The sequence below is a fragment of the Vitis riparia genome, chromosome 13 (assembly GCF_004353265.1).
Source record: "Vitis riparia cultivar Riparia Gloire de Montpellier isolate 1030 chromosome 13, EGFV_Vit.rip_1.0, whole genome shotgun sequence".
NCBI lineage: Eukaryota > Viridiplantae > Streptophyta > Magnoliopsida > Vitales > Vitaceae > Vitis > Vitis riparia.
This window is the reverse complement of record NC_048443.1, coordinates 25,708,101-25,731,061: the sequence shown is the minus strand read 5'-3', so window position 1 is coordinate 25,731,061 and position 22,961 is coordinate 25,708,101. Positions and strand designations below refer to the sequence as shown.

Here is a 22,961-nt window from a genome sequence, read left to right as displayed (position 1 = left end):
ACCAAACATAACCTATATATATTTTTTTCAAAATGACTATTTTGCCCCAAAACTCACCCTTCCAACATTCCCTCATTAAAAAAAAAAAAACCAAAAAAATCTTGTTAATGACTGTATGAGAAAGTTTACAAATGAGAAATTCCAAGTCTTCCCCATCTCCACTGCCTGGGGACTATGTCTCCCGTTCCTTCTTCCTTTTTCTGAGAAATGGGAACCTTATAATTGCAGATTTTGGTGTGTATTTGAGCATGTAGGATGATGGGCCTCACTCTCACAAACTAAAATGGCTCAATGACAAAGGGGCATAGTACTACCTTTTGGTACCAAATACCAATACGGTTAGCCTTGGAGGCCTACAACCTTTGAAAAATAATGGAATGTGCTCACCATCTGTGACTCTAATTCACACACCACCCCACACCATCTGAGCCAGTGCACATCTGAGTCTGCTGACCACTCTTCTTTAATTTGTAGCTACTCTTTTAGTTTTTAACTCTGAGCTTCTCTTTTCCCTTACTTTATATGTCACTGATTATGGCAATGCACGTGCTACAAAAATTAGAGGATTAAATAATCATTTCATTATTATTAAATAAATCTGGACATATGTTCAGTCTAATCATTGAAAATATGTGGGCATATGCCTGGTTTCTAAATAAAAAAATGTCTTATTTGATTCATATTTTCAAATATTATTTATGATTTATTTTATCCTAATTCAATGCCTAAATGTAGGGGTGAAATTTAGGTGAATTGGCATGAGTGTAATCCAATCAAATGAAACCCGATATAAACAAAATAAAAATAAAAATGAGGGTAAATATCAATCTTTAAAATATTATAGATAAATGAGATAATCACAAAATAGTTATCGGGAAAAATGAGTTATAAATATGAAATCATTGTTGCAGATGAGATAATAAATATTTGAGATTAAAAATAAATTAATTATTTTGATTTAATACTTTAAATTATTTACACATATATATTTAATCTAAATAATAATTTAAATTAAGTAATTAAATCATTAAATGGATTTACCAAACACCTTCTAAGCTAGGCCTGGAGTAGCCCATTGGGCCCGTTTTGATTTGGGTCAGATTGAGCGAAGCTAACTTTTAGGCCTACTGGTGGGTCAGGATTTGCAATATGGGAAAAGCCCACAAATGTTTTTCAATGACTTGTGAGGTGCTGTAGAGTTTGGATTGGGCTCAATGGTGGGGGAGTGGTGCGTTAATGATTTGAGTGGGCTACCACTCAAAAACCAATTTACTCTATTGAAACCAGGGAAGAAAATATCGGGATATATCGGCGATATATTGTTGATATATCATATATTGGAGTACGAAAATATCGGTAAATATCTGTAAATATCGATGATATATCGACGATACATCGGTAATCACAAAGATATCGATGATACAAGCAAAATATCGACCATAAATGAGAAAAAATCGTTGAAATTTCAGAGATATATTGGATATATAGGATATATTGATGAAAAATTGGTAAAAAATTATATTATTATAAATAAGTTAATTTTAATTATCTTATAATTTATTTTGTATACTAATTAAATATAAAATTATCAATATTTTTAAATAAAAATATTTTATATCAAAATGTACCAATATTTTTAAAATAAAAATCATAAATATATTTAAATAACATAATTAGTAAATTTTGAAAATATTTAATTTTAAATTAATAATTTTATTTTATTTTGATATTCAATTGTAATAATAGTATATTGAGAATAAATTAACTTTGTAAAATTTTAAATTAGTATAACATTGAATTTAAATTAGTACATTTTATAATTAATTAATATATTTTCAATTTAGGTAAGTAAATTAACTTAATATAGTAATATATTAAAATGATATAATTAGTATATTTGTAATAATTTAACTTCATAATGAATCTATACTTACAAAATTCGTATTTTTTATCCGCCGATACTATATAATTAAATTTAATATTACAAATCATATCATACATATATTAATTTCTTAAACAACATAACTTTAAAATGTCTATTATACTTCTAATTTAATTTTTAAGGGTTTTTTTTTATTACATTTTTATAAGTTTTGATGAATTTTTTATTTATTGATATTTTGTGTCAAAATATCCGTCAATATATATTCAATATATCCATAAAATCCAAGTATCGATATATTCATGATTACCAATATTCTCACTATTAATTGAACTCAAGCCAACCTATGGATGGAGGGCTCTAACTTTTTCACTTACCCATCTCCTTTAATTATTTCTAACTATCTCCTTTTTACTTTAGGAATAATGGAGGGGTTCCACACTGACTAGATTTTGATAGTGTTGTACCTGAGGAAATAAAAGGTGAGCCATGTTCACACTCTGAATGTGAAAGCTTGGAGGAAATTGTGGACCACTTTTATCAATCCCAACTTGGATGGATTTAGTTTAATTCAATTTAAACCCATTTCCGAAAAGGGTTCAAATAAAAGGGTCTCTTTTGGTATCAAATCGATATATATCAAAAAAACGGAACCAATCACAATCTACAACATACATAATTAGATTTTATCGCTTTATACACAAATTCGTCCTATTGCTTTATATCGTAACCTCATAATTTGTATCATATTTCGTTATTTTATATATTAGTATCATTATTTATACTTTCATTTGAATGACTTAGATTTTACCAAGTATTTTTTATGGTCGGATGACAAATGGGATACATATTGATTACGTACCCTAACATTTTCTTATTGGATTTGAGTAAAAAATAAACAACAAAGCTAAAAAGATTTCAAATTTCTCAATATAGCAATACTTTTTTAAAAAATTAATATAAATTTAAAATCATAACTAATTATTTATTATATTTCATTATATAAATTATGAAAACCATGACCACGAAATGACTAAACAAAATAAAAAAATATATACAAAGACAATAAAACTGAAGATTGAATCGAAAACCACCCAAACATGGGAAGTTCATTAGAATTTTTTTCTTCAATTTGAAGAAAACTTTGGAAAGAAAGTATTTTCCAAAGCTGAAAACCCATTTTTTTCTGGTATTGACTCCTCCATTTTCCCATAGCAATCAAAATCATAAAAGGTTTCACATGTAAATGCCTAAATGGGCAGTGCATACTGGCAAAGTGTCAAGAAGAAGAAGAAGAAGATTCTCAACCATAAATATACAGAATTGACTGTAATTTGACCACTTTTTTTCCCGCCTTCGTACACTATGTATCTCCACTTATACAGGTACTCACATCGTAAAAGGTCCAAAAGAAGAGAAAACCCTTCTCACTAAGTAAAGTCATACCTATTTCTCAGTCGCTTCCTCACCCCCCAGTACGACCAACTGCATGTGCTTCCTTGGATCAGGACCTTTCACTGATCCTACACCTCACTTCTCAACTATCAAACCCTAAACGGGGATTATTCTTTTGGTGGGTATCTGGGTCTCAGCTCATCCTGCTATTGGTAATCTTACGGCTGCTGGATTTTGTGACGATTTTTCTGGATTTTTTTTATGGGAATTATCTAGTATGGCTCTAATTTGAGTTCTGGGTATTCCGATTTGGGTTTGATTTTGTATTTAATTCATATTTTGAAGGTGTTTTGATATTAATGGGTTCTATAATCATTGGGTTTTGATTATATGAAGAACAATGAAATGCATGGTTGATTGAAAATGATTAGAATTTTGATGATGAAAAGTAGATGTTTTTATCAATGTCAATACCTACATCACCATCCACAAGGTGGTTGTATGTTTGACTAATTTCTACCACTTTTCTCTATCAATGTCGATGCTCAATTGGTGTGAATTTATATTCAACTCTTGGTATGATGCTTGAAAGCAATTTCTGATCCTCCCTGTGCTGAAGATTCTCCTCTTTTTCTTTCTAATCTTATCCTTTCTTTCTTTTTTCTAACGATTTTAGATTGATTTGTGAATACATGATATGGGAAATTAAGAACCAAATGCGAGGTTCTCAAAGATTAATAGCGACAAAGGTGAGGAGAGGGGAGTCACTGCTATTATTTTTGTTTTTTTTGTTTTCCTTTGCCTGTCAAAAGAAAGAGTAGGTAAGTTTGAAATATCACAGGTAGAAATAAGAAGAGAATTAAACTTCATGATTGGAAATGTCTTACAAGATTTGTTATTATGCCTTGATATTGCTTCGATAATCAGCCAATCCATCCTTATTCATTTTCAGATAGAACTTCCCATACTCTTCTGTAGGTGAACTAATGATAAAAGTTAGATTAAAGAAACCAATTGCTCATAATAGTATTCGCTGCTCAACTATATCGTGCTGTATCAGAAGTGTTCACTACTGTGATGAATTAACAAATGAAAGTAATTTATTCATGCGACTTTAGTATTGTTGGGTTTCAAGGGAAAATGATAGTCTGTTATCATTTTTATTTTATCGGTTTTTATTAATAAACTTACAAGTATTATGTCCACATCAAACTTTGAAGACTTCTTAACCAATCTTGCCTGATATCCAACCTTTATTGTAGCCATGATACCTCATCTGATAGTGAAATATGTAGTTTTCCCCTGTCTTTTTTGTATTGTTGGGTACAGTTAACTTCCATAATTTCCAACATAGTTTACAGATGTGCAATCTTTTTCACTGCTGTCTCAACTTTCAGGTTACAGTGGTTGCTCCAAGGAGCTTCTGAGGCTTCATTTTCTTCCAAGATGCTTTTGCTATTCCATCCAACATAATGAAATAAGAAATCAGCACTCAAGTGGGAATTCACCACTCCTACTATGTTGTGTGTATTGTGGTTGGTCAGTGCTAAGGACCACTTCTACATGGGTTTTTGACATGTAACCCACATTCAGATGCATCAGATTGCTTCACTGTTATTTAGTATTGAGAAATGAGCACCTTCAATGTACTGGAGATTGTTCTCAAGGATATCCTTCTTGTGATTATTCCCTCAAGGGAAGATTGGGCTATTCGAAATCAACTCATTGTTGACTTCCGAACAGCTGTTGATTCTGTGGAAAGTTTGAGAGGCAAGTGGAGTTGAATTTTACTGATTTTACTCATTTTGTTTTGTTTCTCAGGTAGTTCAAATTTTCAGACTCATGGTTGATAAACATTTAGAATCAATTAGCAAATCTTTGATTGCCTACAAAGTTATGAGTAGCAAAAGGTGCTAATGTTTATTTGGTGCACACAGAATGGAACGTGTTTCCATTTTGTTTTGATGGTTCAAATTCTCTGCATGTCCTCTTTGCTAGAATGGTGACGTTTAGTTGTTTCTCCTGATGTTGGCAATTTTTTGAACTGCTCATGATTTTTGTATTTCACATGTTCTCAAGTATGTGAACTTAAAAGTTATACCCACTGAGTTGTTAGTTGTGACTTGACTATGGACTGGAGTTGTTGAATAACGTGACCAAAAGTTTCTAAGTGGTGAAGTGAAGAGTTTTGAGATAAAAAAGATTTCAACTTCTTGTTCATTGCTATTTTCTTAGCAACCAACTGATTCACAATGCTCTGAATATAATTTAAATGGTTCCCAATGGAGCATCCCTATCTAATTTTCAAATTGAGAAGCTTTCTGATTAGGAAACCCTTATTTTTAGCTTTCTTTCACTCAGATGGAGTCTCCAATTTCTTAAAGTTAATAGGCACTTGATTTATTTGATACATGCAGTTTGTCTCTTTTCAGTCACCATGTGGCAACCTTGCTTCCCAAACACCATGCTGTGACACCATTTTGATTTGACAAAAGAAAAGAAAGAAAATAAAGGAAAAGAAAAGAACAAGGATGTCATGTCTAGGTGCAACATAAAGAAGCAGACAACTCTAAACAGAGTCTGCAGAGGCTAGTTCCAAGTAATATCTACATGACATCAATGGATATATTCCACTGCCCTCACCACAAAACAATATGTCCAAGTTTCTTGAAGAGGATTTGGCTTGCATGGAAAATCTATGCTACAATGGGATTCAAAGGCATGGTGGAGACTGGAAAATGGAGTGTTCAAAGTATTTATATTTGAGCACCCCGAACAAAACACAAAAATGAATACTTCTTCAGTATCAGTCTTCTATATCTTCCGATTATTTCTTATAGAGTGCAAAGAGGCATAAGACCTCTCAGAGGAAGACATCCCAATAATCTCACCTCTGGTTAGTTATGATTTATGGATTGGACCTTTGGTAGAAACTTAAAGTAGGTTTTTTTTTCCTCATGCCATTGTTGATTCATGAAGAATTTCTATCCCTTGTTTTGAAGAGAAATTTTTTCTGTTGGTTACAAACTGTTATGATTAACAGAGTTGTTTTATGGCTAAACTGGTGTAACAGGGGCAACTGTGGAGCCCTTTGGATCATTTTTATCTAATCTTTACACACGATGGGGAGATTTAGATATTTCTATAGAGTTGCCAAATGGTGCGTACATTTCATCTGCTGGAAAAAAGCACAAACAGACTCTACTGGGACATGTATTAAACGCTTTGAGAAGTAAAGGTAATTTGCTTTGGATTCATGCTTTTAGTTTCTTCCTTTTATTTCCATGTTTATTTTGTACTATGATTGTGATGGTCAGAACCCTATCCAACCATTCCTCAACCATAATAGTCTGATGCCAGACACTCTCCTTGTTTCCCATGCTGACCAATCAGTGGTCAGTCCCTATGTTTTTCTTCTTTGTGAGTTAATTGGAGGAAGGAGTGCACCAATAAGGTGAAAAAACAAGAAATAGGGTAGTAGAATGGTTGGCATATGCTAAGCTCTATTGTTTGTTTTCTTATTTTCCTTGTCATTGATTGGAAATACCAAGCTGTTTTCTATCACTATCATTGTTGTTTTCCTGTTTCCAGTCCATAGCCTATCATGGCTTCAAGATTTGTAATCAGCAGCATCTCTCCAATCTGTTGTCACTGTTTTGTTTCTGTAAAATTTAGATTCTGTGAAATTTTATCATGGTCTTACTTTATTTGTGCTGGTGGAATGGGTGTTCTTGTTCATCAAAGTTGATTATTTCTTGATTGAAGTGTGTTAATCTGTAGATTAATAGCAAAATTTGTTGACTAATTGTGATTGATTGAAAGTTACAGCTTACATAAGCTGTAAATTAGGGTTGTAAATGAGTGATAAAGTTAGGGAGTCCTTTCTTGTTTGTATAGTTGACTAATGGTGTTGACATTCAATGTAGTCTAGAATTATTTTCCTATATTGTTTTCATATATTCATTATAAATTCCTCCATCAATACAAGAAATACAATTCCATGATTGTTCACATGGTATCTATCATAGCAAGGTTTCTGTTAAATTCATTCTCTGCTCTTGGGCCTTAATTTTCGTCGCCAAGTGCGTTCTTCTTTGCTGCAGCTTTAATGATTCTTGGCCTTCATTGTCAAAATTGACATAGCGAAATACAACCTTCATTACTGGCTCTCCCATGTTCTCTACACTTCTATTTCCTTCCTTTGTTTTTATTCGCTCTCAATATGTCTGAAATGTCTACTAATGTCCAAATCTCTCCCTCCATCCAAAATTTCAATCAAACCGTAACCCACTCTTCCGCTGGTGAATACCAAAATCTCCAAACATCATTCAGGCCTAAGGGTCAGAATTATCTAGTTTGGTCTCAACTTGTGAAGACATTCCTTAAATGAAAGGGAAAGCTAAGCCATTTAGTTGGACCGGTACCAAGCCCAAAAGACCCGATGTTTGCTACATGGGATGAAGAGGATTCAATGTTAATGTCTTGGCTTTGGAATTCAGTGCATTCAGAGATTAGTGGGACTTGTATGTTTCTCACAACAATGAAGGAGATTTGGGAGTTTGTTAAGCAATCATACTTCAACATACAAGATGCCGTTGAGATTAATGAAATTAAAACAAAGATTTCATCCATTGAACAAGGTACTTTGTTTATAATTGAGTACTATAATATCTTAAAAACTTTATGGCTTGAGTTGGATTATTATCAAAATTTCAAGATGAAATGTAGTGAAGATGCAACCATGCTACTGAAGTTTGATGAAAGGGAGAGAATTTTTTAATTACTTGTTGGATTAAATGTTGAATATGGTCAAGTTAGAATGTAGATTCTTGGAAAAGAAACAATTCCATCCCTCAAGAAGCTAGGAGGAGAATAGTCACGTTAGAAGCCTCATCGAGTAAAGGAATGGCTCTTGCTGTAGTCAAGCCGAATACCAATCAGCTGAATAATAGGGTGGCTACTAAAGAGACAAATAGGAAGAATGGGACCTCTAGATCAAAAAATAATAGAGATGGAGAATGGCGTACTTACTGCAAGAAGTTAAGACACATGAAGGAAACTGTTGGAGGCTTAATGGGAAGCCACAATCCTTTAGGAAGGGTAATAATAACCGAAACGGGCAAGCTGGACAGTTGGGAGGAGAGGCGCATATGGCCAAATCAGAAGATAGTTCTAGCCAAGAAACTTGGAATTCTAGAGGGTCTGATGGTGGAGGACTGAACAAAGAAGAAATAGAAAGACTTCGAAGCTTCTTGACCTCTCTAGAAAAGCATAGTACCTCATGTTCATTGGCTTGCTCAGGTAAGTACTCAAACTCTTATGCCCTTAGTGCTTCAAAAGACTGTTTTTCTAGTGCTTGGGTAATTGACTCATGTGCTACTGATTGCATGACCAACGCCTTTCACTGATTTACTTCTTATATAGCCTGTCCATGAAATAAAAAAATCAAAGTGGCAAATGTTAACCAAGGAACTGTTTCCTCGATGCCATCTCTTATTCCAAAATTTGTGTCATATGTTCCTAAGCTTTTGATCAATCTACAATTGATTCACCAGCTCACTAAAAACTTGAATTACAGTGTGACCTTTATCCCATCCTAGGACTGGGTTATGGGGAAGATGATTGGATGTGCTAAGGAACTAGAAGGGCTCTACTATCTTGAAACCAAAAGTGGCAACGGTGGCCATGGATCTCACCCTCATTTTTCAGAAAAAGTTCCATCCAATATAATACAAGTTTGGTTACATCATCTTTGTTTACAACATCCTCATTTTGCTTTGTTAAAAACTACGTTCCCTTTATTGTTTGGACATTTAAATGTTAATGAATTTCATCGTGAATTTGTCAACTTGCTAAATATCATTGTATTTCATTTCCTTTTGAGTGATAAGAGAACATTTAGTCCTTTTCGATTAATACACACTAATGTTTAGAGTCCATCAAGAATTCCTAATGTTTTTTGAGCTTAATGATTTGTCTCCTTTATTAATGATTATTCTAGAGTCACCTGATTGTTTCTTATGAAAAATAAATGAGATGTTAGTAGGTTTTGAGACCATTTCTCACAAAGGAAAGAATTATACACTAGTCCTCATGTAATGATTCCCCATAACAACACAGTATTGCAGAGCAAAAAAACTGTCATCTTCTAGAGGTAACCCAAGCACTGTTATTTCAAACGAATGTTCTTAAGTCCTATTGGGGAGAAGCAATTTTGATTGCAACTCATTTGATCTGTAGGTTACCTTTTGGAGTTTTGGGGAATAAGAGTCCAATGGAAAATTTTTCAAAGTTCTACCTTGATTTTCATGTTTTTGGTCATCTTCCTCCTAAATTATTGGGGCGTGTCTCATATATTCGCATTTATTCTCATCACCGTGGTAAACTTGATCCCTGAGTATTGAAGTGTGCATTTGTTGGTTATTGTCCACAAAGAAAGGATATAAATGTTATCATCCAGAATATAGAAAATTCCTCATAACTATGGATGCCACTTTCAATGAAAATCAGTCATTCTTTTTCCGTCCTTATCTTTAGGGAGAGTCACCAAGTGAAGATAAGGAATCTAATAAATCTGAGTCATTTTTTTCAAGATTTGTCCTTTCATCCTACCACAGTCTCTAGTCCTACTGTTTCCTGTTCTCCTCCATTGAGTCTAACCACTGCTTTGCCTTCTAAAATCACCATGACTTTATTACAACTTGTATTTGAACTTGAAAATGAGGGAGCTTCTAGAAAGTCAACAGCTAAGCCACTTCAGTTCTATTCAAGAAGGAAACAGCTCATTGTAATTCAATGCACGTTCAAGAATCTGAACCAGTAACATGTCCACAAATAAATCCCACTCATTTTTCATCTAAAATTCAAGAAAAAAGCGTGCAAAATAATGAGGCTTCTTTGAGTAAAAACCTAGATTTATTGATAGCCATTAGGCTAGAAAATGTAACCAACATCCCATCTCTAATTTCACCCATCCCTAATTTCATTTCCTTTGACAAACTATTCTCGTCTAATAGATCCTTTCTCTCCAAACTTAATCCCATAAAAATTCCTAAATAGCCCAAAGGACTTAGAGATGAGAATTGAAGAAAACCCATGAATGAGGAAATGAGGGCTCTTAGAAAAAATCAAACATGGGAAATTGTTGAACTTCCGAAGGGAAAAGGACTGGTTGGGTGTAAATAGGTATTTATGGTTAAATATTATGCTGATGGAACCTTGAAGAGATACAAGACTAGGCAATTAGCCAAAGGATATATACAAACTTATGGGGTGGATTATCAGGAAACTTTTGCTCCGGTAGCAAAAATGAATACCATTCATGTGCTATTGTACTTAGTAGTTAACTATGGCTGGTTATTGCAGCAATTTTATGCTCAAAATGCTTTTTGGCATGGTAATTTAGAGGAAGACATATTTATGGAGGCTCCACATAAACAAATGCTTAGAGCATGGTTCGGGAAATTGACAAATGCAATGAATAATATGAAGTTTCTGTAGAGTCGGAGAGACCACACACTATTTATCAAGGACTCATCTTTTGTCAAGGTAACAATTTTGATTGTTTATGTAGACAAGATAATAGTAATAGGTGGTGATATTGAAAAGATTGACTCACTGAAGAAATGTTGGCCAAAGAATTTGAAATAAAAGACTTGGGTAGACTTAAGTATTTTTTGGGAATAGAAGTAACTCATTCAAAAGATAGAATCTTCATTTCTCAACAAAAATAAATACTTGATCTGCTGCAAGAAACAGGGATGCTCGGTTGCAAACCAATGGACATTCCAATTGAATAGAACTACAGATTGGTAGAGGCTAAGGAGGACGTTGTAGTAGACCATGGGAAATACCAGCTTTTAGTTGGCAAACTAATCTATCTATTACATACTCAGCTAAATATTGCATATGCAGGAAGTGGGGCAAGTCAAGTCATGCATTCTTCTAGAGACATACATCTAGAGGTAGTGTATAGGATTCTATGCTATTTGAAGGCTATTCTATGGAAAGGAATTTTTTTTAGAAGAAAGAGAATTGACCTTGGAAGCATATAGCAATACAGACTAGGCAAGATCAATGGTAGATAGAAAGTCAACTTCAAGTTACTGTACTTTTCTTGGAAGTATTTAATGATGTGGAGAAGCAAGAAGTAATCACAAGCGATTAGTGGTTTGATCCATACTCTATATATTTCAACAAAGGAGCAGTTAATTGACATTCCAAACCTATTGTACAAGACATGCTTTATTTCTATTGCAACTTACTCAATCTAATGAGGTTGACAATTATTGATTAAACATTGGCATGTTTAAGTACCTGTGCAGCCAATGGAAACCTTTCTTCAATTTGATTGGTTGAAAATAGATCAATGGTTTCTCTTAGGCCCTGGTTTTTCAATTGTTCAATAGCAAAATACCTCTTTCTCATATTGATTGCAAATTTATTTATTTATTCTTTTGATTGTGGGGAATCCACCCCAATAGTGAGACATTAATCTTGGCCATCGGTGAAGCAAACCCCCTAGTGTTATGGGCCTACCGCTCTACCCTAGACCACTTAAATATTGGGGAGTCTTGAACTTGGGACTTTTGACTCATTTCTAGATGCACTACCATTAAGCTACACCTCAAGGAGCTTCTTGTGTGGATTGGAGTTGAAGTTTTGAACAATCTTGTTTGGTTACAATTTGAGGAACATCAATTTTAAGGGAGTGTTATGTGTATAAGGAAGTTCGGGAGAGTTGCTCTATGATGTGGTGTACAACATTTCCATGCAATTTGGAGTTGATTGACATTTTGTTGGATTTGATTAAGTTAGAATTTGATATAAGAACATTTGAGTGTGATTTTATGAGAATTATAGAATTGTGGCAGGCCTTATTAGATTTTGTATGTGATACTTATTTCCATATTTTCTCAATCCTATAATATATTTAAATCCATCTTGGGTATTACTGATGCAATTAAGTCAGTTCTATTCTCCTTTCTTACCTTCCAATTGTCTAAGCCAATGGTACTTTCTAATTTGCTTAAACTTTGAAGATATGTCATGGTAATATCAAGGAAGAATCTGATGAGATGCTTGAGAATAGAAGTGGCTTTGACCCAATGCACTAATTGACCATTTACCCAGCCTGGCTAACTTGGATTTGGTGGCACTATGTTTGCTTGTTCTTGGTCCTGGTCCTGGCAAACCTCGAGCTTAAGATTTAGCAACTTGACATGGCTCTAGATGAAAATTTTGAGCTCGGACTTGATTTCTTGGTTATGCATGTTTTTAACCAGTTTGCACCCACTTCCATTATTATATGATTATCTCCTGGAAATGCTTGTGGCATTGCCAATACTCAATAGTACTTGGGTACTCATGTACCCAACTGTCCTGAAACCAAATAATCAGTTTTGGTTCTAATATTATGAAATCAAATAATTTCAGTTTCATGCTGGAAAAACCACTAAGATTCAGGTCTATATTAGTTACTCCGTGAGTCTTCATCTGGTAAACTGGTGAGTAATGTATTGATGTAATGCTTACCCATTATAAGAAGAATCAGTACTACGATTAAATTAGGCATCTATACTTCACTTTTCATGGTTAAGCTAAATATATTAGAAATCTTCAAAGTAAACAACAGTTGCTCTGATATAAGATGATAAGAGATCTAAAACCAGATTTCTCTCTCTTTTTTTATTCCATTTCTTATTTATTAAATTTCATCTTGTTATTTTTGTAGGCCTTCAATTAATTCCAAAACTTTGAGTAAAAATTACAAGTAATGGCTTATTCCAAACTTTATATGTACTTGTCCTATGCCCAACAGGTACTCAATCTTTGTTGGGCCTGTTCTAGATCCAATAAATTTTCAGATGTTGGTCCAGGTACTGATAAAATTGGAAGCAGTGTTCAAATAGACTCCGGTTCTGGGTAAAGCAAGAATTGGAATGTAACTCCTGATGCATGATTTTTCTCTGATTCTTTTGGCATGTAGGTTGATCAGGACAAACTTAGCAAGTTTGTAAATTGATAATTACATCATCTTATGTGGTGCATATGCTGTAGAAAACAAAAGGGAATAATAATATAATTCCTGGTTGCTATCAAAATGACCTGTCAATCACTTCTTAATTACTTTTTAACTTGTGGTTCCATTGTTGGCCTACCTCACATAATAAAAGAGACAAGGAGCACAACGTAATATTATCAATTTGCATTCTGAGACTTAGGTGATTGTTTTTATCTGAGTGTCTCATATTTTCATTTTGTAATAATGATTTACAGGTGGGTGGCGAAAATTGCAATTTATCCCCAATGCAAGGGTCCCGATTATCAAATTTGAAAGCTACCACCCGAACATCTCGTGTGATGTTTCAATAAATAATCTGAAGGGCCAAATGAAGTCCAAATTCTTATTTTGGATCAGTGGCATAGATGGGCGCTTCCGTGACTTGGTTTTACTGGTATATTCTCATTGGAGAGGGATAGTTGTTGCTTTGTGGAAAAGGTGCTATTATTTGATGCATTGACTCTCATCCACAGGTCAAGGAATGGGCCAGAGCACACGATATTAATAATTCAAAGACTGGAACTTTGAATTCATATTCTCTGAGTTTGCTAGTTGTTTTCCATCTTCAGGTGATCATCAATCACTATTTCTGTATCAATTTAGGAAATAGTTCAGATCAGGGGATATTTCTTACTGCTTAGGCTGTTTCATGAGTGCATAAAATGGTTGAACTGGATTGAAATGTCTAGAAGCAGTCAAACTGTCTACTTTTTGAGAAGCTCTCCCTTTTAGCCCTGACGCAAACCAATGATGCAACTATTCTGCCAAGTAATGTAAACTGTGCTCTTTGTTTGTTCTTTTTCCCCTTATTGTGTGCTTTGAAGTGTCTGTATCTACGTCATGGTATGGTGATATATCCTCAATGTGATCTACATACTTCGACTTGTTTACTTTGTTATGTTTGTTCTTTTCTTTTCTTTCTATTTTTTTTGCTGTTGTACTTTTCTGATTTACATGTTTTTGGTTCTGTGTGATTAATGGTTGAAACTTCAATTTAACCTTCAGGTTCTTGTCAACTGTTTTCTTACAGACATGCAGACCTGCAATTTTACCTCCACTTAAAGAAATCTATCCAGGAAATGTTGCTGATGATCTTATAGGTATTTATTGTAGTAATTTTTATGAACTCAGAGGACAACATTCTTTATTAGATTTTTTTCTCTTGAACCTAATAAAGAAATAGGCCAGGTTAATGTTGTTGAAGATCTTGCAGGTACTTATCACTGTTAATTTTTATTAATCCAGAGAATAACATTTTTTCTGCTAGTTATCTTTTTCCTTGGTCTTATAAAGATACAAGTCAGGTTATATTCTTTTAGGACTCTTACCTGTTTCCTAGTTTATGGGCTACTTTAATTAGAAGTTGAACTGTTTAAAAATATGTTGGAGGCTTCATAGTCCACAACCTTGAGCTCTAACTAAAGATATTTGGAATCAGGGTTTTGGTTTTTAGTCTGTAAAACTTAAGATAGGTTTGCATATCAGCAAAAACATCTAAAACACTCTTTGAATACTTTGTTAGTCCAAATATTGGTGACTATTAAAACAAATCTGTTTTGAAATATGTTCCATGCAGGTGTGAGGGCTCTTGTAGAGGGACAAATTGAAGAAACCAGTGCTGAAAACATTAACAGGTTCAAGAGAGAGAGATCCAGAGTACCTAATCGAAGTTCTTTGTCTGAGCTTTTCATATCATTCCTTGCAAAGGTAGCTCCATTTGCCATGATTTTTACCTTAAGAAGTAATTTATCTCTATGGGTGGGCCACAATCTCTTGTTTCATGATCTGCATCTTCCCTTCCATTTTTATAATGTTATGGTTTCAAGTTTGAGAGTTTGAGCCTTTCTCACCACTTAATTCAAGTTGTTTCACATATTAGAAAAAGTTGTTTAAAATTTTATATTCCTTTAGACCATATCCACTTTCTGCATCTTTTCAATCCCCTCTTGTTCCCCTTCCAAATAAAACAATTTTTATGGCATGTTTAGCACATGGTCAAATAAGGTCTTTCCATAAGTAATGCAGTGTTTTATAAACTCAACTGTATTTCCAGAAACCAATATGCAGGTTTGCATTCTCTTCATATTTATCTTCTTGAAATGATAATGATAATGATGATCTGCACACTTTCTATTTATAATACACTGAAACACCAGTAAGTAGTATTAAATGTATAGCCAATGCTGTAGGGAGCGCTTTCTCCATTGCATTGGGAGTGATCAACTTTATGCAAACAGTAGCAAGGAAGATGCTTTAGTTTGATTTTGATTTTGATTTTTGATTTTTTGTGTTGTAGTTTGCTGACATTAGTTCCAGGGCCTCAGAGCAAGGCATTTGTCCATACACTGGACAGTGGGTAGACATAGATAGCAATATGAGATGGATGCCAAGAACTTATGAATTATTCGTAATCTCTCTCTCTCTCTCTCTCTCTCATGTGTGCGCACACACACAAACCTCAACCTCTGCTACTGTTTTTTGTTGGTATTAATTGTTCTCCTTATTGCCTAGTTAGGTTGAGGATCCTTTTGAGCAGCCAGAAAATACTGCCAGGGGTGTTCGCAGTAGACAGCTACAAAGAATATCTGAAGCATTTCAGACAACTCACCAGAGGCTTACCTCAGCCAATCAGGATCAAAATTCTCTAATTGATACTCTAGTCAGACCACAGATTGCACAATTTATTAGAAGAGCACCCAGCAGGAACTCAAGTGCTTATGGTAGAAATAACTCCAGGACTTATCCATCGGTGCCCAATGTTGCAAACTCGCCATTGCAATTTCAAAACGATTTTCAGAATAGAAGACCTCAAAGTCGTCCCAACACGACTTCACAGAGATCTGCACCTGTTCAGGCACGTCCGAATTCCATGACAATGCAGAGATCTATGTATACACGACCAGGCTCTTCGACTGTGCAGAGAAGTGCGCAGCAGGCAACTCAGAGTCAAAGCCAGCGAGTGTGGAGGCCAAGATCTGATAGATAGAAGGTGTTGAACGAGCTACTGTTCTCAGAGGAGTCTTTGCTGACTAGTGCGGATTTTGGTAAAAAGAAATACTCCATAGTTGGTAACGTTGGCTTTCCAAGGAAAGATGGTCTATGGATGATAATATTGATGTGTTTGTGTTTTGTTATGTCCAATTTTGGTCTGCAGTCAGCACTCTCTTGGAGCTTGAAACTGTCACCACCCTCAATACATTATAAGAACTGTCAATTTTCTTGGTATTATTCCAATATTCCTTATGGCTATTGTGGACTTGTACATGAGAAAGAAGTGAATTGCCTCCTAAGAGCATGACATGATCACATGTTCTTGTTCTGCTTCAATATCATCATTATGCTTTCTCACTGTAATGGTCGTCCTAATGGATGTAGAAAAATAGGCTTGTTGCCATTTTGAAGACTTGACAATTCTCATTCTGAAAATCATGGTATTACAACTTCCAATGTTGACTGCAGTCTGAATATATCTTAGCACGGTTCAAGCCAACCGGCTCAATGGCGTCATCTTTGTAATGGTGAGCCATTATAAAAGATAGTGAAATTGCACAAGTTTAATTTAAAATTCAAATATTAAACGGACAAAAATTGATTCATTAGAATCATTCGAAAAATTGATAGATGAAAATTGGTATACATTGATTTCGTTGTTTCTCCTATGCACAAAGCTAACGAGTCTAGTAATTCTTAAAATTATGTTAAAATATATTTTATTAATAGCATAAAGTAATAGAGGGTGGTGTTTGTTTTTTTTGTTTTTTGTTGAAAGCAATTTATTTTCAGAATTTAGGTTGCTTGTTTTTCTATTTTTTCATGACTTATTATAAACTTTTTATTAAATAAAAAAAACCAAAATATTTAGCTTTTTCTAAATAGAAAAAATAATATATTGATTTTTCTTTACTTTTTAATACTTAATAGAAATAAAATACTACAAAAACAAACAACCTAATATTTAATACTATTAAGCATTAAGGTTCTATTTAGAATTAAATAAAAAAACAAACACCACCTAAAATTTTATTGCAAATAATCTAAATTAAGTGAGACCAAATAAAAAATTGACTTTAATGCTTCATATTTTTTTAATGATTCTACTTTTTTTTTTTTAAAAAAAAATAATAATAATTTGGAATTCAAAAAAGAACCCAATTAATTACAAATCAAATAAAAAATAATCTAAAATACTATTTACTTATCAAAAATTGAGTGTTTATTAAAACTTGGATTAAAAATTTAAACTTTGCTTATTTTTAAATTCATTTTAAATAAAATATTATTAAGCACTATTGTTTTAAATTATTATTATTCATTTGTAACAAAAGAAATCAATTTTGCTTTTGTATTGTTATTATTCATATTTTATAACATATACTAAAATATTTCTTAATAAAAATTTAATTTATGATTTTATAATATTAGTATTCATATTTTATTAAAAATTACTTTTTTTAAAAAAAATATTTATAATTACAAAACTATTTTTTGATTTTAATAAGAATTCAATTACATTTAATTAATTAATATTTTTCACAAAAGCAAATAAAAAAAATATTTTTATAAGCAATTAAAATTCATTTATTTATTTCATAAAAGTGCCATTAAAATCAAGTTTAGAAAGAGTTAATTTCGTTCACCTCCCAATATTTATCATTAATTTAAAGATTTTATCAAACACCCAACACCTTATTTATTATTTTCATTCATCTTTCTTTTAATTCAAAATAATTCAAAATAAAGAAAGTTTTTTGTAAAATTTCGAACTTATGATCATTAAATATGTTTAGCCCAAACATACCTTGTTAGAAAATACTAATTAATTCTTTCTTCCAAGTTTATTTTTGGAAGAAAGTTTGGATTAGGGATCCTCTAGAGCAGTAGAGGATGCAGCAATTGACATTGGCAATGACTGCAGTTCTATCCAAAGCATTTCCCACAGTTCCCTGCATATGCGCTTAATCCTTACTCTGGTCAGCCCATTTCAAGCAAACCATCTATGACAAATCAGCATTTTCCATCAATTAAAGTATAATTAAGACAAAACCACCAACAATATAATACTCCCAAGTAACACTTTGATGATGCAACTTATCAAATATTAGGTAGGTATCATATCTAAAATTCTTAGCCTACAAAAAAACCATGTGTATCCAAAATTCTCAGATTAACCCCCAGCCATCAAGGCAGAGGAGAAAAGAAACACATTTTTCTCTATGCAGAAACAATAACAGGGTATTCAAACACCACATCTTTACCAGAAAGCTTTCTGTAGACTCCAGCAAAGGTCTCTAGTTTGTTTTCAGTATTGTTCTGCTCCTTTGGATCAAGAAAAATCTGTTGATCCAATATAAAGTTTAGAGAAGTGTATGTTTAGGGTAGTGTTAGAAAAAGAAGTAATTTAAACAATGAACAAACTGAGGCAATAAAGTTGAAATCCTATCTTCGCTTGTACAGACCAAATGTCATTCAATAGAGCAACTACAATTGCATTTCCCAGGAAGAAATGAAGAACAAAAAAGTGAGGATTATTGCGTGTAGAGGATTCTGTGAGCCTTCTAATGGAAAAGAATTTCAATATCTTCCAGGACTCCTGTCCAATTGAAAACAAAATCAGGGAAAAGAACCCTGTCCATGATATTTGATGAGACTGTGTATCATTGTACTAGTAATTGATTGGCTATGTAGTGGAACCCTGCTAATTGAGATATTTTGCAATCAAATAACCTCCAATATTCGATCTCAGGACTCTGCATATTTCAAAGCACCCCCATCTTCTGCGATACTTGAACATGAATACTATTTTAAGGAGATAATGCACTTTTGCCCATAAGGATGTAACTTGAATATGAGATTACATCAAACTTTATAGGTTAAACTCACTTAAAAAAGATGGGATGCTTTCATGTTGGAGTATATTTAATTTGCATTCAAGTATGAATGCTTTTATGTTACTTATTACTGTTATGTTGGACCTTTTAAAGGATTTCAAAAAAAGGGAAAAAAAAACAAGAGAAATTGCCTTGGTTTAAGATGTTAATTGACATAAATTGTTAGAACGTATAAAACTATCACTATTGGGTGCTAAGTCTTCCGTATTGGCATTAGAGGTGTGGGTGGGGATGTTTTCCCAGCTTTGATGCAAGGTTTTTTTAAATCAGATAGTAATCATAAAAGTAACATAATGAGTGCCAACAGATATGGATTTTAAAATAGATAAATCAATAGCTAACCATAGTTGCCACATTATAAAAGTCCAGGTGTAGTAGTTCCCGAATCCTGGCTCACAGTGAAAAGGGATTGAGGTTCAGGTAGGGATAGGGAGGTTCAGTTTGTATTCCATGTGGGAAAAAAATGTTAGCTATAGAAAAAAGGAGAAAGAAAACAAACTAGGTTTAGGATTCCCTACTTGGAATATTTCTTTCCTCTGGAACCAAAAAAAAAGAAGAAAGGAGGAGGAGCCAACCTGTCTTTTTTTATTGGTAAAAAGTAGTAAATAAATAAATAGAGGACAAATATGGTACCACATGGTTTCAAAGCAAAAACACAACAGCACCTGAGAGGATCATTTTTTTTTTTTGATAAGTAAGAAAAGTATTGTATAGCACCTGAGAGAATCATAGAAACTATCAGGTCATTTTTCAGCATATCAAAAATGTTTACTTGCCTTGATTATCTTGGAACCATCAGCTCTGTACCTAACATGCTTTCCAACAATTTCTGCTGGGTAAACAATGTCCTCCAACATGGCCTCATGAACTGCTGTGAGAGTGCGGGTCCTGGGTCGCACAACAGCAGAACCCTTCTTTGGAGGATGCAGGATCCTTCTAGCAGCAATCAAGACTACATGCTGCCCAAGGATTAAAGAAAATGAATTGGGGATTTAGGCAGAAAATGCACATAAACTGAAATCAAAATAGGGGCAGAAGAGGGAAAGAAGAACAATAACTAGAGTCCATTTACTTTGACATAAAATTCAGTATATAGGAAAAGGTTTTCCAAGTAAAACCTTCTTAACTGGTTCCTTTAATGAGCCTTGTGAATCAGAGCCTTTTTTTTCTTTTTGTTTTGGGGGGGAGGAGGGGAAGAAGGAACTACAAAACAAATATAGTTCATTTCAAGAATTGAAAAAAATGATTTTTTGCTCTTACACAAATCATGTAAAGTGTTGAAGGGCAAGAGGTTATTACCTAATCCATCACCAACCTCATCATGTTGCTAAGATGGACTTAGGCCAGTGCTATTTCATTTTTTTTCCCCTTCCATTCAGCAAAAAAGTGTATTAATCAAGAATATAAAAAACATCAGAGGGATGAGGAGTCCCCTCACAATTACAAAAAAATCTGATCAAAATATGATTGAACTCCTCCACTATACAAGCCTATACAAAAAGGTTAAGACAGCAAAACAATATGCATAGATGTCTTTTTTGTTATTTTTGATAGGCAAGAAGAAGATATATAAAAAACAGAAAAGCACCTGTAGCAACGGCGCAACAAGCTCATGCAGAGTATACAATTAACACTGGAGTAACAAGCAAGAAGAAGAAAATATGCATGGATGTCATCTCCATAAGTCCTGACTAAGCTTCCCTTAATGATGTCCAAACCCTTTTGATTTACACACAGAATGCCAATTGAGTTGAATAACATTAAGAGGAATGCCTATAAAAGCCTTGGTGCAAAGATGCCCAACAAGAGTAATAGAAGTAAATCCCACAACCTCTCAGAGGTCCTCCACTTATCCTAAAAAAAATTTAGTATTTCTCCCTCACCACACAATCCAAAGCAATGTGAGACAAGCAATATGTCAAAGGGTCTTGCCTCTAAGACTTAGGCTAGTGCTTGTGAAACTCATCTAAGTATGATTTTATCCTAGTGCTCCAAAAATCAGGGAGGAAACTCACCTTCCCACTAAACTTCTTCTCCAATTCCCCAACAAGCCTCAGATGGATTTTTCGAAAAGCTTTCTGCAGCCTGTAAGGGACATAAATGACCACAGCCTTCCTATTGCCAGAAACATCAATTTGACTGTACAGAAAAGCACACAACATGAGAAGTGATAGAAGTAGATGGAAGACAAGAAAAAAAATAAAAGAATCTACTCCAACCTAATCATTCAAACAAGACTTACGCTGCAGAATTAATGTAAATGTCCTTTAGATCACTTTTCAGCTCCAGATTGGTATTCTCCAAATCAAAGAATGACTGCAGAAACCACATGAGTTTAAAACTAATACCTTGTATATAAACACCAATGAAGCATTGTATATTTAACCTGTGCAACCAAGTCCTCAAATTCACTAGGTTCCACACCCTGGTCCTTTTGGATTTTCCTCCTCGATGTGTACATTTTTGCAGCTATTATCTGAAAATCAGAGAGCTATTTATTAGAAAATATATAAAATAATATCACCAAGTGCATATTGGCTAGGGAAAATCCCCATGCGATTTGAGATAATAATTTGAAATTATTTTTAATTGGAAAAATTATATATATATATATATAATATATATATACATATATACATACATATAAGTTTTCTTTTACATTTTCTTCTGGACATGGATGATGGAACTATTGCATCGATGATGTAATGTGGGGGTTGATGCAGGAGGTAAAAATTATTCTTTTCCACAAACGGGCATCACAAATTTAGAGTCCATTTGGTACTGATTTTAGAAAACGTTTCTAAACTTTCTAACACTTTGAATGGTAAAAATTTTCAAGTGTTCTAAAGGTTAGAAGTTCTTCCTAGAATCACTGCCAAACAAGCTCTTAATCTATTAATAGTTTTACATAGTATTCCGGGATCCAAAACCAGTATCGCAAATGGGATATACTCCGGAAAGTGAGAACCAAATCGTAAATCACTGTGAAACTTTCCATCCTGTAATCATCCTACTCCATCTTTCCTAGTGAAGAATCATTTTCTTTAATTTTATTTCTAGCCAATGGATCTTTACACCATCAAATGCAAAGCAAAACGATGGTGCCTACTTTTCAGGCATTCACATGCACCTCAGATAATGCATTTTTTTGCAGTAAACACCGGTTTTGATCCTAAATTCATCAAACTAAAATTATAGTACTGGGCATTTAGCAAAAAAAAAAAAAACCTCGTAGGATAACCGTCAATGAAGTCATTAAAAATGTAGATCCAAGTGGGTTGCATCCCTAAAATCACATTCATAACCCAGAAATTCGGCATCATTTTCTAGGTATGAATCGAACTTATCAAGTAAAAACGAATAGACAAAAAAAGAGAAAAAAAAAAATCCCAAATGCGCGAGAGATGGAGAAAGAGGAGTCGAACTGATATTGGGTTTTGAGGATTTAAGAAGCCGACCTGAAAGAATCAGAAACACGCAGCTGTTCCTCTAGGATTTTAGTGAGGGTTTTTAGGCTGCCACTTCGTTTATAATGAGTTTCACGCCCTTCAATAATCCCAGATCCCCTGCTCTTCTATTCGGACCGCTTGTTGATATGGGCTCGGTATCGATTGCCAACATGAACTTGGGCTCTTTCAGTAGTACTTGGATGACCTAAAGCCCATGTCCCCTTTTCTTTTTTATTTTCTTCTTTTAATTCCCCCAAAAAAAAGGGTCATGAATCATCATCCGT

At 33.7% G+C, this 22,961-nt stretch overlaps 2 protein-coding genes across 7 annotated transcripts; one reads left to right on the top strand and one right to left on the bottom strand.

The window, feature by feature from the left end:
- The first annotated feature begins 3,181 nt into the window (after nt 1-3,181).
- Nucleotides 3,182-16,741, top strand: LOC117928743 (protein HESO1). Of its 5 annotated transcripts, XM_034848744.1 has the most exons (10): nt 3,198-3,455; nt 3,954-4,026; nt 4,675-5,047; nt 6,351-6,515; nt 13,556-13,734; nt 13,814-13,909; nt 14,371-14,440; nt 14,917-15,047; nt 15,637-15,747; nt 15,856-16,741. In XM_034848744.1, the coding sequence occupies exons 3-10, from the start codon at nt 4,909-4,911 to the stop codon at nt 16,324-16,326; spliced, it is 1,362 nt and encodes a 453-aa protein (XP_034704635.1). In that variant the 5' UTR covers nt 3,198-3,455; nt 3,954-4,026; nt 4,675-4,908; the 3' UTR covers nt 16,327-16,741. The 5 variants fall into 5 exon arrangements, with proteins under 5 accessions (XP_034704636.1, XP_034704635.1, XP_034704632.1 ...); XM_034848745.1 differs by lacking the exon at nt 3,954-4,026 and having other exon boundaries at nt 3,182-3,455; nt 15,852-15,941; XM_034848741.1 differs by lacking the exon at nt 3,954-4,026.
- Nucleotides 16,742-18,350: 1,609 nt separating this feature from the next.
- On the bottom strand, nt 18,351-22,849 carry LOC117928707 (40S ribosomal protein S7-like). 2 transcript variants are annotated; one of them, XM_034848698.1, is made up of 6 exons: nt 22,457-22,551; nt 21,615-21,704; nt 21,471-21,544; nt 21,244-21,367; nt 20,005-20,187; nt 18,351-18,674 (listed from the first exon to the last, which is right to left on the bottom strand). In XM_034848698.1, the coding sequence occupies exons 2-6, from the start codon at nt 21,687-21,689 to the stop codon at nt 18,552-18,554; spliced, it is 579 nt and encodes a 192-aa protein (XP_034704589.1). In that variant the 5' UTR covers nt 21,690-21,704; nt 22,457-22,551; the 3' UTR covers nt 18,351-18,551. The 2 variants fall into 2 exon arrangements, with proteins under 2 accessions (XP_034704589.1, XP_034704588.1); XM_034848697.1 differs by lacking the exon at nt 22,457-22,551 and adding an exon at nt 22,687-22,849 and having other exon boundaries at nt 18,356-18,674.
- Nucleotides 22,850-22,961: the final 112 nt, after the last annotated feature.